General features: G+C 42.9%; 1 protein-coding gene across 1 annotated transcript; it reads right to left on the reverse strand.

Moving 5' to 3' along the window:
* Positions 1 to 16,559: 16,559 nt before the first annotated feature.
* On the reverse strand, positions 16,560 to 18,275 carry GADD45G (growth arrest and DNA damage inducible gamma). Its single transcript, XM_039567758.1, has 4 exons — positions 18,135 to 18,275; positions 17,925 to 18,026; positions 17,606 to 17,819; positions 16,560 to 17,232 (listed from the first exon to the last, which is right to left on the reverse strand). Exons 1-4 carry the CDS (start codon positions 18,185 to 18,187, stop codon positions 17,122 to 17,124), a joined length of 480 nt encoding a protein of 159 aa, XP_039423692.1. The 5' UTR covers positions 18,188 to 18,275; the 3' UTR covers positions 16,560 to 17,121.
* Between the last annotated feature and the right edge of the window lie 235 nt (positions 18,276 to 18,510).

Consider the following 18,510-nt stretch of genomic DNA (forward strand, 5'->3'; position numbering starts at 1 on the left):
AAAGGAGGATGTGACCTAACAGGGCTTTCCTCCTCTCTCCATTCTGAGTAGTGATTAAGTAGCTGAATTTCCCTTGAGTATCAAGGTCAAGAAATAAGAATGGCCTGAGAGCACCTGTAGAATAGGAAGGCTAATGGGTAATTTATGGGTAAAAAGGTGGGATAAAATTTAGATTTGAAAAGTTTACTGGAAGCCATTCAGTCCACCATCCTTCTTAAAGCACGGCTAATAAACTCTGAAGTGAGACCAGGACCATTTTTTGAAAAGCTCTGAATGTCTTCAGGGATGGTGACACCCAGCCTCCCCAGTGTTCAACACCCACCAGGAAAAAAACTATCTTTCTTTATAGTTTGTTCCAACTTGCCTTGCTGAAATTTGTGGCAGTTTGCCTCTCATCCTCCTGCTGTGCAGGGCCCAGCAGAGTTTGGCTGCCATCTTCACTACAGACACCCACTAGGGAGTTGACAGCAGCAACTGATCAAGCATTCTAGTCCCCTCATTTCCTGGACTCGATCCAAGTTATCGGTATCTTTCATGTGCAGGATGCAGGACTCCAGATGCAGCCTCACCAGTGCTGAGAAGAGAGGAAAAAAACACATCCCCCGAAGCAGGCCAGAATGCAATTTGCTTGCTGGATGGCCCACTCAGTGTGCCAGCCAGCAGGACCCCCACCACCTTTTTTCACAGACACTGCTCTGGACTATCAGCCCCCAGCTCACTCTGTTGCACGGGGTCATACCATCCTAAATGACAGGTTTTACATTTATTGCCTTCAGGGGGTTGCCATGAGCTCCAGCTTGCTGGGGTGATGCTGCACAGCAGTTCTGACGTCCTCAGTAAAGACCACTCCTCAACAGTGTATCCTCAGACTCAGGGTGTTCTCATCCCAGCATGCTGCACCTTGCCAAGACTGTCCAAAGCTTTGGATGGTGGAAATGAGACCCACCGCACTTTTGCCTTTGCCCATTGGCTTCATGTGTCCCTTCAACATGCAGTAACTGTGGACCAGCCCCTCCTCCAAAGGAAAAGGACAGGGCAGGTTTTTGCACAAAAATCCTACTTTTCTAACAAGAAATCCTTGATGGAGTCTTTTCCTAAGCAGTGGGGGGAGGAGGGCAGAGGGGGAGCAGGGACATGTCTCAGGTGAACATTTTCAGACCCATTACTGGTAAATTCACAATGCTTTCAGCTTTCATTGTAAGTACGTTGTTTTTTTTATTTATGCATTTTTACAACTAAAAAAATCCTACTAAATATTTGTTGTCAGCTTTCGACATTTACTTCATACTCCCTGAGGATTTTGGCTATACACAGAATTAAAATAATCCTTTTCAAAAACTCCTTAGTAAAATGCATATTAGTTGCCCATTGCTCTTCTTTCCTTTGAGGCACAGCATCCCTAGAGTAGAAGTTGTTTTCTACTGGCTGATTTCCTTCAGTGTTGCACAGTTAAGTTTATAATTTCTCTTTATTTTGGCAATTAGTTTCTCTTTAGCAGTACCCTAATAATTTCAATATATTTTTACAATGAAATTTTAAAGAAAAATTATAGAAGTGTAGGCCTGCAACATTTGAGAAAAATGTTCTGGATCTCAATTTGGCTTTCTTTCTAAGGTGAAATAATACACTGGCAAAACTAATTTCTAAGCATACCCAATAGCAATATTTTCCCCTCACAAGCTAGGTTAAAAGCCTAAGATGACATGCCTCTCACTGTGCCAAAAGACAGAACACTAAGAAGTTACTTTCCTCATTTCTCCTTTCTTAAGATGAGATAATGAACCGGGCCCATAGTAAAAATAGCTGAGGACCCACTACTCTCTTCTTTAGGTCAAGAGTTTTAATTTATTTTCACAGAGTGTAGTTACAGAAGGATATCAGAATCTGCAGGTATGCTTTTGCTCTGAAATGCTGTCTCCAATTTAGCTGATAGAAGGCTTCAAAAATAGACATGAAAAAATTATCATGAGCTCCAGACCTTGACCTGCAGGCATCGTCCACTGAGCAGTCGATTTTTTAAGAAAGGTTATTTTGTCTTTGCCTTCAACTTACCCTAAAGAGAATATAGCTGGTGGTTTTGGCTCACTCCTTTTCTGCAGAAAGATTTTAGTGACCCAGGATTTCATTTAGGACTCTCAAAAAGTCAAAGTCAACCTGGACAGAGTCCTCTTCACAGCATCCACCCTCTTAGGGCAAGCTATATATAAATGTCATCCAATAGAGTTTTATTCCGAAGCACCAGAGAAAAATATATACAATCCTTCACAGGAAAAAAAAAAATAAATACAGCAATATCCTTAGGAAAACACAGTGGTGGAATTAAAATTATCTACATTTTACTGAGACTTGCCAGGACATTTTTCCCTTGCCAGGTCCACCAAAACCTTTGGAGAAAAAAGAACTCTCATTGGGGGTAAAATATCCCTCTGCACACAGCTAGTAAGTAAAACAAGGGTCAGATTCTGGGCAGGGGGATAATAACAATAACAATAACAATAATAGCAATAACAATAACCAACTCTGCTAACTTTTGACCATGCTCCAGTTTATAGAGTTCTAAACAAAGGAGCATCACCTAACAACCACGTGGCTTATCCTGGCTGCTGGTCTCCACCGATCACCCTCAGCATCCATTGCAATTCTAGACTAGACTAGCTCTAGATGAGTGTTCCTGTACATGTAGAATGATAAAACTACCAAAATAACATTGTCTCTTTTGTATGATTTTGGTGGGAGGAAAAAAAACCATCATGTTTATTCAGCTTTATTTGACATAATTTTGTCAACTCTCGGCTCCTCCACTTGGCATTCCTGAATACTCAGGGTTCCCTTCTTCCTTACCAACTCACCAACTCGGCTCATCTTCAGCCCTCAGACATGTCATTGCATGCAGCACATGGAGCAGGTCTGCCCCACCCTTTTCTTTTGTGAAGGGTAAATTTTCCCTAAATTTATACATAAATTGCTTCCCAAACTTCATGGCTGTTTTTCTTGCAGGGGGCCACCTTATCAAAGACCTTGCAGGCTCTTTGAAGAAAATAGTGAATTGCAATCACATACATAATAGTTACATTTCAGTTTTATGTTTCTTCCCTGTTTCATTTTTAATTTTGACTGCATTACTGCCATGCCAGGAAAACATGCCTTTGTCTTTTTCAGCCTGCATGACTGTGAGTGTGGGTGAGTGTGCATAGTTGGAGCGACAACCCACATGCTTACAAGATAGATAGACTTGTTGGCTAATCATCCTGGCTGGGGAGAGAGAGAGAGAGAGAGAGAGGGAGAGAACAGCAGCTGAGGTAACTGTGCAGGAATGCAGAGTACCCAGCACTCATGCCATGCTGGGTTTCGGTCCCCCACACATGCTCAAAAAACTAAAATTGCATATTACCCTCGTCATTAAGGTAGAAAAGGTAGACCATAAATCTTGGAAGAGCAGTATTCCCTCTCCTACAAAAAGAAGTGTTTCGGTTCAGCTGTAGAATCTGAAACCCACTTCCCTACCTCCTCTTTTACACACTGTGTCGAAAAATCAGTAGGTGCCATTGATGGTGGGTTTTCTTGTCTTGCTGTGTTTTTTGAAGGGAACTGCACACAATGCCTCCATAAAGGAATCTAATATTTCAACATGAAGACCTAGGTGCTGCCTCTAATTAAAAGTACATACCACAAGTAAACACAGAAATGTTTTCCAGGAGGAAGAGAAGCTAAGCAAAGCTGAAGACAGTTAAACCATAAGGGAGGTGTTTTTATCCGGCCCAACAAAGAGGGACATATCTCAGCTACACCATGCCCACACCTTCCAGAAGGGTATACAGCATAGGTACTGTGTGTTTCAGACCCTTCAGCAGCATGAGCTACACGGGCACAATGCTTATAAAGTCTCGAGGTCACAGTTCTCATTATCGTGCAAATAACCAGAGAAAGTCAAGGGTGGGATCAATCCCAAAGGACTCCAAAGCATCCATGCAGGCTCCCAAGAGAGACAGTCACAAAGTGACAAATTTAGCTCTCATCTCGTCACATTGAATTGGACAGAGCTACCACCACAGCAGTGTGGTCCAATATTTACACTTCCCTATTAAAGTTAAGCACAACATCCCTCCTTTTCCAGCAGCAGCACAATCTCTGTGAATTATGTAAGGGTGGCAGGCTGCAAAACTGCTTTCGGTGGCTTCTCTTTCTCCCTGACTTTCTACTCTGTAACAATACCCTTCCATATAAATACATTCATAAATAGAGGCCTCATGGTTCCTTCAGCTTCTGCAAAATTTAGTATTTCTCCAGCGGTATTGCATGTTCCTGATAATGAGCAACCCCATATACAGAGGAGAGGTTCTCCTAATCCATGCTGGGTTTTCTGAGTCTCTCGGGGTAGATGCAAAATTCAGTGGTTTCAAATGTCCAGATCTGTTCTGCTTATGCCTGAAAAAATGACGGTCAAGAAATGAAACCTTCCTAGAGAAAGGCCAAGGGTGTTTCTGTTTGGGGGAATTTGTGACAACAGACTGACACTCCTCACAAAAAGGGCCAGCTTAGAGTTAACTCTTGTGCAGTTTAATTCACATCTCTTGTCAAGCCACACAGCAATGACTAATATGACTGTACTTCTGTACATGTAAAGTGATAGGGCCCAAAACAACATTGCTTCTGTTGTATGATTTCGGTGGGAGGAAAAAAATCCATCAGGTTTCCTCAGCTTTATTTGACATAATTTTGTCAGCTGTTCCTAAGCTTGTGATTCCTGAATGCTCAGGTTTCCCTGCTTAGTTACAACACCAAGGGTCTATGAAATAATACTGTCATAGCCAAACACCTAAAGATGAAAATGTTTCTTGAAAACTAAGAGAGATGGCATTTTGCTGCAAGTAAAACCTATTCTTTTATGGTTTCAGACAACAGCTGTCTTCCTGCATCTTTGCTCAGGTCTACAGGCTGAGTTCAGAATTCAGGAAACAAAGTTGCAGCCTTTGCCTTTAAAGTCTCCTCTGACCTCTGTCCCCCATTATCCGAGAACTTAATGCCTGTCTGGATACAGCCATATATGCTGAGATGGGTCAGTAGGCAAAGGAGGCTGAGAGCAGCTGAATCACCTTGCCAAAGTGACTTTTAGGTAGTGTAAAGCCTGCATCCCTGGGATCTCTTCAGCTTTTATAAGGTAGTACAAGCTTCTAGTTGGTGAAATTAGATGATACTGGAAAACACCCGGACTGGAACCCGGACCTCAAGAATTGACATTTCGTATTTTTGTTAAACTTCCAAGCTGCAAGATATTTGTACCTCTTCTTTGATGATATCCTCATCTCAGACATATCCAAGCATCCAGCTTTTCACAGAGAGCAGTCCCTGCCCCACCACACCAAAAACAACCTTTTTCTGACACACATATAGAACTTCACTTCTCATGTCTCTAAAGGGTTTCTGGTTATCTTTTTTTTTTTCTTTCATTTCTCCAAATAAAATCTATTTGTCTCTTTTCCTATAGTTTAAGTGTGCCTTCATTAATCAGATTCCATTTAACCTTATTACTCAACTTTGGCATTAATACAGTGGTTATGGTTGCCCTTTTTCTTTCATCAGATGCAATAGCAGGCATTAAATAATTATCAAAAAAACTACTATCAAAAGCATACATTGAACAGCAATACTTTTTCCCTTAGTAGGCAGTATAGCCCTGCTTGAGCTCTAAAGTATGACTTAATTACAATAAAAGGTCTTTCTTCCAGACAAAATTAACAGTGAAGGCTTGCAATCCTCTTTTGGAAAAGGCATAGTCATTAACATGATTGGTGGACTCTTGCAATGATACCTCTGCCTTAAGAGCAAACAGAATATGCAGCTTCCCTTTTCACTCTACTGAGGAAGAAAGGATCTACAGAAGCAAAGTGCAGGGAGCTGAGCAATCTCCTTCTCAGATATCTTTATACACTCCACCTGGGAACTCTATTTATCTGTATTTCTGGGACCTTTTTATTATGATTTTGACCACACACTTGCTATGTTATCTATCTCCAGTACCTGAATTTTAAGCATTCGGCCTCTAAATAAGTTATGTTGAAAATATATATTGTTACTACAGTGCTAGACACAGAAGTTCTCCGGACTACAAGTTTCTTAGGAGCTTCACATTTGGGAAGGATCCCTGTGGGCTTGCCCTTTTCTGATACCCTTCTCTACACATCTGCTCTTTGTCACTGACAGAAAAAAAAATTAGGTAGGATGGATCTTTGTTTTGAACATGTGTGGTTATGTATTTTGCTGAACTTTGTCCAAAAATCAAGCTATATTGCTCACTGTTCACATATGAATGTGAATGCTGGAAAAGGGGGTTATTAGTGATCAGGTATTGCTACAACACTACCTGCAAGAAAGAAAACACTGGCAACATCTAAATGAAACCACAAAAGCCAGTAGCAGCAAAGATATATTATCTAATCCATCCTGCTAATGTCCGGTATATCTCATGACTTTTTTTAGGGATTTTTCTGGCTTACTTTTAAAACTTGTTGTAATGCAGCATAGCAGAGTCCATCATTGGTACATCTCATCTGATTGGTATCTTACCAAAGTAATAAATACAAAGAACTGTTACAAATGAAAATACACCCTAAACAACTGTAAGTAACTGGAAGGACAATTAATCTTTCAGGAATAGGTCACATCTCAAAAATTAACATTATCATTTTTCTCTTTTGTTTTAATGATATTTTTGAAATAACAGTTTAGGCACCAATAACTGCATCAAAGAGGGGCATTAGACAAGAAAAACGTATATTCTTAAGTATTGTCTGTGCTTTCTGACTGTGTAAAGTCAATCTCTGCTACTTGGAAGCAGAAAGTCAGTAAGGAGTGGAAAAAAAGGAGAAGGGCTGGTATTAAGGCACTTCTAGCAGGGATGATTATTACAGGCAATTAGGCTACCTAATTGCCCCAGGAGAGGAAATCATCTGCTGCTAAGAAACAAAGAAACCTTAGTTTCTAGTAGCAGCCCCTACCAGCTGATATGCTGCCGCTGTGAAAGGCTTTATGTAAGTATGTTTGGTAACCTCAGTTGCGGGTTATATTCAGTTTTCATTTCAGTAAACCATATGCCTGTGGCAGATTAGAATGTTACTGCAGAAGCTGAATCAGGTGGCTGCTTTCTTCTGCACTTATCATTAATGGAAATTTTATCCCCAGCTTGTGGAAGGAACTGCTGCTTCTGAAGTTTCCCACTAGTCTTCTGATATTCTTCATAGCTTCAGGAAGCAATGGGGAACTTGTCCATGTTACACTTTTAGCAGACAAGCAATTGGCTCAGTGTAGACAGATCAGCTGGGCAATGGGGAGCTGTGTGAGGCTGGGGCAGGGAGGAAGCCCATTCCCTTGCCGTGGGGCAGGAGAATGGGTGGACTGGGTGGTTTGGCCACCTCAGTATCCCGGGGACCAAAACACCCCTGAGGCCACTACACCTTTGGCTTCTCAGTGAGTGACAGCAGTGACATTTCCTACGCTGTCCTGCTTTAACTTCAGCCCCTGCCAAAGAAGCACTGCAGAACTCTCAAGAGGACAATCAAATCTTACAGGCAGACCCCCAGAAACCCTGGAGCAATGTGCTCCTGGACAGGGAAGTTGCACAGATATGTCTGAAGCTGTGGGCTCTGCAGAGGCAGCAATACAGGATGTGGACCTATGGGGGAGAAATGCAGGTTTGGGAGGTGGGGAACCAGTTCTTGCAAAACATCCTCAACCAGCTGAGGCTTGCGTAGTAACGTCAGCACTTCTGGGAGCAGAGCACGCTTCAGCATCTTCTCCACAGGGTCCTCCTGGATCTAGCCTGCATGGGTTTATTATCATAATTAACAATGCTATTTGCTTCAAATGACACACCACAGTAAGTTATTAGTAATTCAGGTGAAGGTACAGGAGGGCCAGTCAAATGTTTACCTTGTAAACAAAGCATCATGTTATTCTTCAGATCCATGCGGATGCTCACATGTAACTTGCGTGATGCAGCAGGGCAGTAACAACATACACAAGCTCTGTGCCTGGCTTTTTCTGGATGTCTGTCTTAAAGGCTGATTGTGCATGCTGCCAGATTCTATTTCTGCAGCTGAATCATTCAGAAATCCTTTCTCCAAAGATGATTTTCTGGAGTCAATAATAAGTTATGAGCACATGCAGCAGGCTTGGCACCAGACAGGACACTGAGCTGCTCTCATCTCTCTGGATAATAGCTTCTATAGATCTTGTAGGACTTGGTTATCTTCAAGAGTTCTGGTCCAGCTGGTTCAAATATTCATTGTGGAGCTCCATATAAAGTATTCAGTCCTGCAATCACAGGCATAAGCCATGTCCTTCTGCCACCAAACTACAGTGACCATTTCCACACCTGATGCCTTCCATTCAGCCATCCATCTACAGCTGTTCTTCCCTAAAAGGCTGTTTCTACTGTTTCCGCATTCAGGTTAGGTAGAGCACCACTAAGCTCCTCTGGCAAACCAGGTACAGAGCAACATGTATTTCTTGGTGGTTAGATATGGAACAATTAGGATGCCAAAACTTTATTATACCATTGGTTTGAAAAGCACCATGCCATGTTACTTTTACCTACTTGGTAAGCTACTCTTGCACAACTCCTCCCTTTCTTGCTTGAATAAATTCATTGGCTCCTGCACCTTAGATGCCAAACCATGAGCCCTTGACACCAATGAACTGACAACTATTGAAAACACAACATAAGACAAATAGTTATTTGAAAATGCAGTCTAGAAGCATGTGTAGAGGAGGTACAAGGGTTGAGAAAACCTTTGCATAGTTTTCTGAGGGTTGCTATTGTTTTTCCACTAAGTGGCCTGCCCCATGGGAACTGTGCAACGCAGGCAGACCTTCATAAGCACAGTATCCAGTTTGGTGGTTTGTTTCCTCTACTTAAAAGGCCAGGCTTGCTGAAAGAGGCAAACCAGGGAATTCCATTCTGCAGCAGTGTTCTAGTGGTAAATTTTCTTCTGACAAAAGATGAAGCAGAGCACACAGAGACAAAATACAAAACTATTTATATAGTGTCAGATTTGAATCATTCTGCATCTCCTTCCTATGTGTATATGAATAAAGCTTATGGGTGAGAAGCTATTTTGCATACACACTACAAGGATAGGTGTATTATATTTAGTTAAATGCAATGTTTCTCTTCTGGAAATACATCTGAATTATTTTACAAGTACAACTACCATGATTCAGTGCTAGCATTATTTATCTATTTTTATTATTTAGCAACCCAGCTCCTCCAGTGTTTCTCAGGGCTTTACTCTAAATTAGGAATTATTTTACATATTATACATATCTTGAAGAGAAGAAAAATATTATAACTTTCAAGATGTACCTTAGCATGGGGATAAAAACACAACATATTTCCCAATTAAACAATATTTTCACATGTGTTACAGGCCATGGAAAATGGCTATATGCCTGAAAGCTGATTTCGATGTTATAAAAGCAAACAAGCAGCACTTTTTAAAAGTTATTTAAATCAAGAAACCAGATTCAGAAGTGGAAAACATTTCTTTCCAGAGAGCCATGCAGTCTACCTTTGCTGTAAATTAGACTTGATAGCCAGATGGTTGGAGAGACCAGGAACAATTTTTGTCATCACATTTAATAGGCGGAAAGCATGCTTCTATTACCTGTGGCCCCATAATATGATCAAAACCACCTGTTTTTACACTTGTACAATACAGTCTGACTTCATGATGCAGTGACCTATGCAAGGCTGAGCCTGGAATCAGTGGGAATGAGTGATTCCCATTCCAGACAAGATAGGCAGTGTACAGCCCTTCTATCATTCCTCTGCAGGAGGGGCAGCTTCCAAACAATATGTTCATTTAGTACAAACCATGCAGTGCTTCTTATTGATTTCTTCATCATTGATTTGTTTGAAGGTCTTTACAGCACTACAGAAACAGAGCAGAATGGGAGACAGAGAGCATCTGTATCAGTGAAAAATGCAACTGATACTTCAGAAAAAATGAAGCGCTTTACCATCCTTCAATTTTTAACCACATCCAGCTTCATTCCTCACGTACCATAAGCATGCCTTCAACAGCACAGAAGCACCTAGTGACATTATGCATTTTTTTGTTGCATTAACTCTTTTATCTGGAAAAATAGCTTAGAGTAAGCAGTTTGCTTTCAATGTAGGCAGACATAAAGCACAGAAATGTTATACAAGACCAAAGACAAGACCAGTTGTGGCACTAGGGTAAGATCGCACTGTCTCTTACTTGGTAGCTACAGTCTCCTACCATGCACTAAGATGCATCACCTTGCACTTGTTATATTTTAAAAATTTCTTGTGACATTTCTACAACTTAATTCAGGGATTCAGATATTAGTGTAATATTTACTCTTGGGGTACAGTCCTATTCATCCTTATGTCATCTGGAAATAATTTGCAAGTATTTTGTACCATTGCACCTGTGTAGAAAGTCCAGCTGCATAATGAGTGGAAATAGGAGTGGATAGGTTCCACACTAGGGACAGCCCCTGCTTTGGCCAGCACAGGACTCATACGGTGGCTGTCTGTCCTATGGGGTGGCACAGCAGCAGGGCAGGATCACCACGCATGGTTCATGAAGCCACCTGCTCCTCAGGCACAAAGGCATCAGTCCAGGCAAAGCTGTCCTGACACTGCCAGTTGGGCAGTGCTGGCCTATTACAAAAACTACCTTTGGCAAACACTTCTAGAAATAGTCCCATTCATCGTTCTTGCCTCAGAAACAATTAAATTCAGCAAGCTGCTGCCAAAGCAGATTTTTAACCCTGTTAATTCAAGAGCATGCAATTGTTTAAAACAAATTGGTATGTGTATTACACTAAAATCACTTCTTTTGTGAAAAGTAGGCCAACGTACTTCTCTTCTTTGACTGCCAAGACTTGCCTGTTTACTCTTAATCAGCAAATAATTGTACTGTATGTACTTCAAGTGTGGTCCCGTGAACTGAATGTGCAATGGCAGCTGGAAAGCATTAGATAGTCCCTTAGAATATCTCTTCTGGCTTGGTTTCTTCCAAGAGAAATCCTGTTTGCATGGTCCAGCTCTGCTCTTCTGTGTGAACCAAAGCAGGCTAGCAGGAGAAGATCCACAGATTCTTTCCAGCCACTTGACCGATCCAAGCTAAAACATTTAATGCAGCTGTGCCCTTACAGTACACATTCTAAAGCAGAGGAGCAAAGCCTCAATCTGGTAAGCAGCTGTACAGATAAATAATTTGATTGACTGAAGAGTTTTAACTCTGGGCTCACAGTTGAGCATATTGGTATCTGAATGCACTTAGTACATGTCTTGTTTCTGAAATACAAATTTGAAACTTTGGGCCTCAGCTACTTATGCATTTAAACAGAAGTAACTAAGCACCCTTACTTCATGTTGGCTTCAACAGGATGTGAAAGCTAGATTGCTACAGCGCAGGCACCCCCAAAAAGAGAATAGGAAGCAAAACTCAAATTCACCACTCTGAAAATTCTTAACTTCAATGTCTAGTGGGACAGAAAAGCCTTGTGATATTAAATTCATGTTACATGTTCTTTGTTAAATTTTGTCACAATTCTGCAATGGGTTATAATACATGGGATTTCCTACAAGGGGAATAACAGCTTTTCTCAAGAAAATATTTTTTTTAAAAAAAAAGGTAGATTTTTTTCTTGCCAGTTGTAGCACACAGGAAATATAGAAACAGTAACTAAACTTTGTATTGTTTTCTATAGCTATGTCTCTTGTAGGAACCCAGAGTGCCGAGAATATTTCTCTGCCTGCTTTTAAGGGTTCTTACCCCCCCTGAACAACACTGTTTTAACCTCCAACCTTGGAAAAAATTACCAACAATCAGCCAAGAACTAGAAAATACAGTGGTGTGACTTAGGTGATAGACTACTACGTAAGATTGTCACAGGGTGAAAAATTTAGAGGTTTTGGGCTTCTCTTTGTAGTACATAGATAAGAGTAAAAAATATCAAAATGGAGGATTGTTGTTGTTCTCTAAACCTTCTTCTCCTTCTTCTACTACTCTGTGTTCTGCAGTAAAAGTAGTTTGGAATGATTGGATAGAAAATTCCGCAGTTCCTGGCCGTGTTACTGAATAATTGGTAGGAAAGTGAAAATAATGTACGTTTTTAGTAACTATTGGTTAAAATATCTTTCAAAGGCCGTGTAAGTCTTCATAATAAGATTTCACTCCTGCTTTCTGTCCTCTGTACTGTACCCAGGTCACACTAGTGGCTCTGTTCCTCTGATAAGACTTAATAAACAACTACCCCTCAGCATTGAAACTCCAGGAAAGGTCTCATTTTATCTTTGAAACTCCTTGCAAGGACTTCTAGAAAATTCTCTCCCATCAGGAGGGATTTGATTTAGGGCACAGTTCAGTGTCATGTCTCCAATCCAGGTGAAAAAAGCAAGCAAGCAAGCAACCAAACCAATTAAAAAAAAATTAGTTGCACAAACTAATTTTGAATCAGCAGTGTGTATTGATACTAACATTGCAAAGTCATTATTTCAAAGTAGTCAGCTCTACAGAGAGGATTATACACACAGAAGGAAATAACTCTGTGTTATTTTCGGGCAAAAGAAGAAAAGCATGGCAAAATAATCATATGCCAGCACAGTGGAAGACTGGAGAAGACATAACAGCCACTATAACTGTGATGTATGGGACCTGATCATACTTTAAAAGACACAGATCCATTCAAATCAGTATTTCACATACACTCCAATAGTCAGAATGTTGTGTATAACGATTTACTGCAGAATAATGCAGAATAACACAAGTATTCACTAATTCAGTATGAAACAATTGTACAAGAAGTATTAACTCAGCTTTTTCAATATCCTATTGTTGCATGATCAAATAGCTGCCACGATGAAATGGATAAGGAATGAGCAGGAATGAAAAGCAGTTTTCATAAAAACCTGTAGAAAGAGTGGCTCTGGTGAGGTGCACGTACTCTCTGCACAGCTCCATCCCTCAGCCAGCCTTGGATTCTGCCACTGCTGCTCTGCAGTGAATGAAGTCCTGTGGATGCATAGTCATGAGCCCAGCTGTCCACAATGTGTGTCCCTACAAGGAATACAATGGTCACACATCCTTCTCCACGCATCTCCCTTGCACACACGTGATGGCATTTGCTTCCACTTGTAAGATACTGTCTGCATACTTGCCGTGCTTTAACATGGGCACACACTGCTCTTTCCTCCTGATGTCAGGGGATCTGAGAGCTGGCATAAATAGATTTGTTGACATGAGCCAGGTCTCCCTTATTTGTCAGACAGAGGTGCTATGGCATGTTTCTGACACTAGCAATTTTGCAAAGATCTTCTCCTTACAGAACATACATTAATCCAAACACCCTCCACCTATGACTAAAACTCCACCAGTCTGCAGAAATCTAAGCTCCTTCCCTGAGCATCAAGACCTATAAACACTGTTTATATCATCCAGCATAAGCACAGATCTTATGCAAACTTTACTCTGTGCAGTAGTTTCCCCTCCTCTTCATAATATACCTTTTATTATCTTCCTTTTTGTATTTTCTACTCCACAGCAGAGGAAGCATTGTTTACAGCTGTGTGCCAGTATTCATACATATATCCTGATAAGATGATAATGCAGTTAATATAGCACACACTAAAACCGTCAGTGATCTGAAGAGATTACTATCTATAACCACAAAGAGAGAAAGGCAAAGTAATGCACAGAAGTGTAACAGAAAGAAAATGGCATTAAGAAAAGGAAACCTTATCTGAAGGGAAATTCCTGTCAGTCATTACTATTAGGTGGTGAAATAGATACACAGAAAAATGCAAAGTTATTGCTCAAAAAATTTGAAATCAAACTTTATGCATCACTTCATTAAAAATGTACCTAGAAATAAAGTCAGAACAACACCAAAGCTGATGATTACAATATTGAAATACACAATTTTTATCACCTAGTAGCACACAAATGAAGAGTTTGATGGAAAGCAAAGCCAGAAGCACCACCCCTCAGTGACTCCACTCCATGTCCTGCACCTCCTGCCATGTCCCTCAGCTGGTCATGCCCTGAAGAACCACCTTTATTATTAAAATCTATTAACTTCAGTCTCCTCCCCGGAGCTGCTGACGTGGTCACCATGGGACAGGACAAGCCAACCCATGCACACTATGCAACACAGCTGGGAGGTAGACACCCTGGCAGAGGTCCCAGTGGTTCTGCAAACCCACAGTGCCTCTCTCCTGGGTACTTCTGTTTACTGGGAAGGCAAAATACTCAGGGCATATTGCTCACAGACACAAGAGACTAGTGTCCCAACCTCAAGGTCCCCCAGGTACTTGACAAAATATCCCAGACATCTGGTGAGCCAACCATCTCCCGACCAGCTGTCCCCACTACAGTCAATAATACCCAAGCCTACTCTCTATCTTTAACAAAGATAGTAGTAGTATAGTTGCTCTTTGCAGTTATATATCCGAGCATGTAAAGATGCAGATACCAGCTGCTGAATTTTTGCTACATTAAGTAGCGTTGATCATTACAGATACTTGCAGCAGCACATAACTTGCATGTCAGAGCTGCCTTTGGTTGCAATGCTGTATTAATAACACTTGCAGGCTATCTCAGTTTCATACAATTTGCATTACAGTGTATTTGCACTGATCTAGAAGGGATTTCAGAAGAATTATACAGGTCAATAAAATAAGAAATTGTGTACCTCTCATGGGATACAGCTTACAGTTTCACAAGGCTGAAGGAGAAGGTCATCCTCCCATCTTCTCTGAGACTAGAGAAAACATCTTCACAAGGGTATTTTGGTGTTGCCCCACTAATTTAATTGTTTTCTCCATAGTATACTCCTTCCATAAAAGCTGGAAAGTTAAACTTCCTACCAGGTACCACTATTTATGCCTACTGTCTCAGTCAACAGACCAGTTACACTCACTCTGCTATACTTTAATGATCTATGTAATTGTATACATGTGTGAGAACTTCCTTTAGTCTTCTCAGGCTTGTTTAAACCACTCAAGGCTGTAAAGTACTGCTTACACTTACATGAAAGTTGATTTCAGGACAGTCCACTTTAATCTGTTCTTGGCTCGGAGTACCAATTAGGCCTCAAGCAAAGAGCAGAAATATGTTTCTTGGCTGTAAAATGAAGAAACCTGCATTTGCTAAGAGAAAAATATAAAAATGTCTAGTAAAGCACTCACACTTGATATATTCTCTGTATCAAGGCAACTGCCTTAAAGGCAGTTTCTGTTATCACAGCTGCCAGAGCTGTTTACTCTCTTGCTTCTCCATGTGACTTTTCTCAAAGTCCTAGACAGACACCAGTTGCTGAGTGCAGGTTAAGTAGCAAAACAGGCTGTGCAGAAACTCCTGTAACTTAAGTGCAAAAACGAATACTTACAGAGGTCTGAGGCCCCCACAGTGTTTACTTCAGTCTAAGCTCTGATTATGCTGCCATCCTACAGCCTCTCATGACAGAGTAACAAAGGCCAAGCACTGCTAGATATCTCCTGTACAAGGAAGCATATTCCAGGAATGCTGGATCTGAATTTGAACTTCCCTTATCAGGAACAATGAAACCGAGAGCAAGCAGCTTCCTTGCTCAAGTGGAAATGACCACTTTTCAGCAAGTGCTACTGTCAATCACTGCAAGCCAGCCCAGAGGAAATGCAATTGTGATAACTGAGTGGTTTTAGTGCCTATAAAGGAAGTGAGTAGTTCAGCTTTCTTGCTCTGTGGAGAGGGAACTATTACTGTGCCATTTTAATGTCAAGTCCCAGAGCACATGCATAGTTTGTGCACAAAAATGGGGTGATGTTTTCCCTTTTAACATAGGGCCAAATCAACCTGCCCATATTAACTTTTCATGACAGTATGTCTAAAAAAAGACCACACCATCCTTAAATTGCTTTGGACTTAATTTGGTGTTGTCATGCAATTAGGTTTTGCAAAATTGGCTTCTGGACTGACAGCTTCTATTGTTACAGCATATGGCAATCAGAGAGCAGCTTGTAGCAGATGTGATGTTTATTCACCATTTGCTAGTTTTAGATTTAATGATGTCATTCTAATCAAAGCAAATGTTAGATGTGTTTGACATCTAAGGAGTTTTGCAGCCCCCCCATCATGTTTAAGCCGCTTCTGTCAAGTGGAAACACGTCAGCCCTGAATGCATCGAAGTCATACTTAAGAAATAATGATGCAATTTACTGGAGGTCTGTATTCCAAAAATCCATGTTTCTAACATGCATTGTGTTCCTCCAGTAGACTACAAAGACCTCCTATTACAATAAGTGAGCTCATTAGGCATGCAACTCCTTAGTCTTGCAAGCTGTTTCGATAAGCAGCTGTTGCAAGAGGGTAAAAGGTTGAATTATCAACTTGGACAGCACAGCACTTCATTCAGCCAGCCCAGGAAAGTATTTGAGCAATAACTCCATTACTGTGGAACAGACCTTTGACTACAGCACACAAGCAAAACATCAGTGGTATTTCAGTGACATGCTTCCTCACACCCAGCAAGCAAGACACTCCCAGAAATTAATTGTCAAAAATTTATTATGAAAGCTTCAATAGCAGCAAATATTTCAATAAAAGTTATTGCAGTATTAAAACAGATCTGCAGAGTGACCCAAGAGGCCTGTTGAAGTCTGTCTGCTTTGGAATATCTGCATTTGTCTTAATAACCAATCCCCAATACTCCATAAATATTGATACTTTCTCCTGTGTTTTGCAGACAGCACCAACAGTTCCTAGTTACAGTACTCTATCCAGTCCTTCTGGAAAGTTTTGGCCCACTTCCCTCAACTTTCCCTCTCCCTTCTGAAACAGCTCCACACAGCCAAACTTGCAATACTTCTTTCAGTTCCATGGTATGTCAGCCTCTCCACGGTTGCAGCCTACTGAGGCTCACTGGTGAGATGAGCTGTTTTCCTCTTTCTCCTCTGTAAGAGCCCACTGCATGCCAGTCTGAGGGACTTTAATCCAGTCTCTTGACCAGGCTAATCCATGGAATCAGCAGCTTGTTGCACATTTTGGTGAACGCACAGCACGTTGAGAATGCAACAAAGGTTTCAGCCTTCCCCAGTGCACCGGGTGACCATCACTCAGGCAGGGTGATGGTTGGCACCCAGTCATTGACATTTCGGCTCTCTTCGCAAAACAAGTTCAGCTTCTCCAGAGCTGGGTCCTTCCAGCCTTCTTCATTCGGGTTCTGCAAGAAAGAAAAAAGTTGCACACCGTGAGTGCTGCCCGCCAGCTGAGGTCATCATAACATTTACAGAAGCATTAGCTTAGGACTGGAGGCACTTCCAGACGGTTTCTGTCCTGACAGAGACAAGACAGGAAGCAGAGATGCTGCCGTTGTGGACAGCAGAGGAAATCCACAGTTACGAGAAGTTCTGCCTCCTCCTCCTCCTACTACTACTACTCAGCTGACTTCGCTGCGTGCCAAGCGCTCTATCTGTGCCTAACAGAGGACTCGACCACCCGCAGCGGAGAAGGGGCCGCCCCCGACAGGCTCTGGCCATGCGGGGTAGAGCCGGCAGCGCCGGGGAGACAGCGCTTGCCGCCCGCGGGACACCCACCGTGATGAGGATGCAGTGGAGATCCCGCGGCTCCCCGGAGTCCTCGCTGGGCCCCACGATGGCCGCCAGCTTGGCCACGTCGTTCACCCGCACGATGTCGATGTCGTTCTCACAGCAGAAGGCTTGGATCAGAGTGAAGTGGATCTGCAGGGCGATGTCCCCCTCGTCTTCCTGGTCCGCGGCCAGCACGCAGAACGCGACGTTGTCGGGGTCGCTGCAAGAGGGGAGCAGCGTGATGAGTCCCGCGGTCGGTGCCGGCCGCCCCGCAGCCCCGCCGGGCTGACTTACACACTCCCCCTGCCTCCGCCGCCTTACTTACACATTCATCAGCTTGGCTGACTCGTAGACGCCGGCGGTGAGGCAGCCTCGGCGCTGCGCCGACACCAGCAGCTCGTGGAGGGCCGTGCCGGCGCCCTGCATCCTGCGGGCCGAGAGAGGACACAGGGTCAGCGCGGTGCCGTCGCCACCACCGCCCCGAAACCGCCCGCTACCAGCTTTCCTCGGCTTCCCAGTGCCCACCCGCACGTACCAGTCGTGGCCCGCAGGCATGGGCTGCTGTCCGTGGATCTCCTCCAGAGTCATAGCAGTCAGTCCCCACAGCGCGGCAGCGGCTCCCTCAGCCCTCGCTCCGCCCAGCCCTGGCTCCCCTCACCCCCTCAGCGCTCTGAAGTGGCAGCAGGCAGGCGTGCGCTACTTATAGCCCGCGCGGGCGCCTCCCGGCCTCCCATTGGCCGCCGAGGGAGAAAGGGGCGGCTTTATTATGCTAATCGGCGCGCGCCGGAGAGGAAGCGCGGGGGGGGCGGCGCAGGGCGGCTCGTGCCGGGAGCCCACGTGGGGAAGGGACGGCGGGGGGGGCGCGCAGGCACGCGCCGGCCTGCGGCAGCGGCGCCGCCGGGGCCAACCGG

This window comes from Corvus cornix, chromosome Z, assembly GCF_000738735.6.
Source record: "Corvus cornix cornix isolate S_Up_H32 chromosome Z, ASM73873v5, whole genome shotgun sequence".
Taxonomy (NCBI): Eukaryota; Metazoa; Chordata; class Aves; order Passeriformes; family Corvidae; genus Corvus; species Corvus cornix.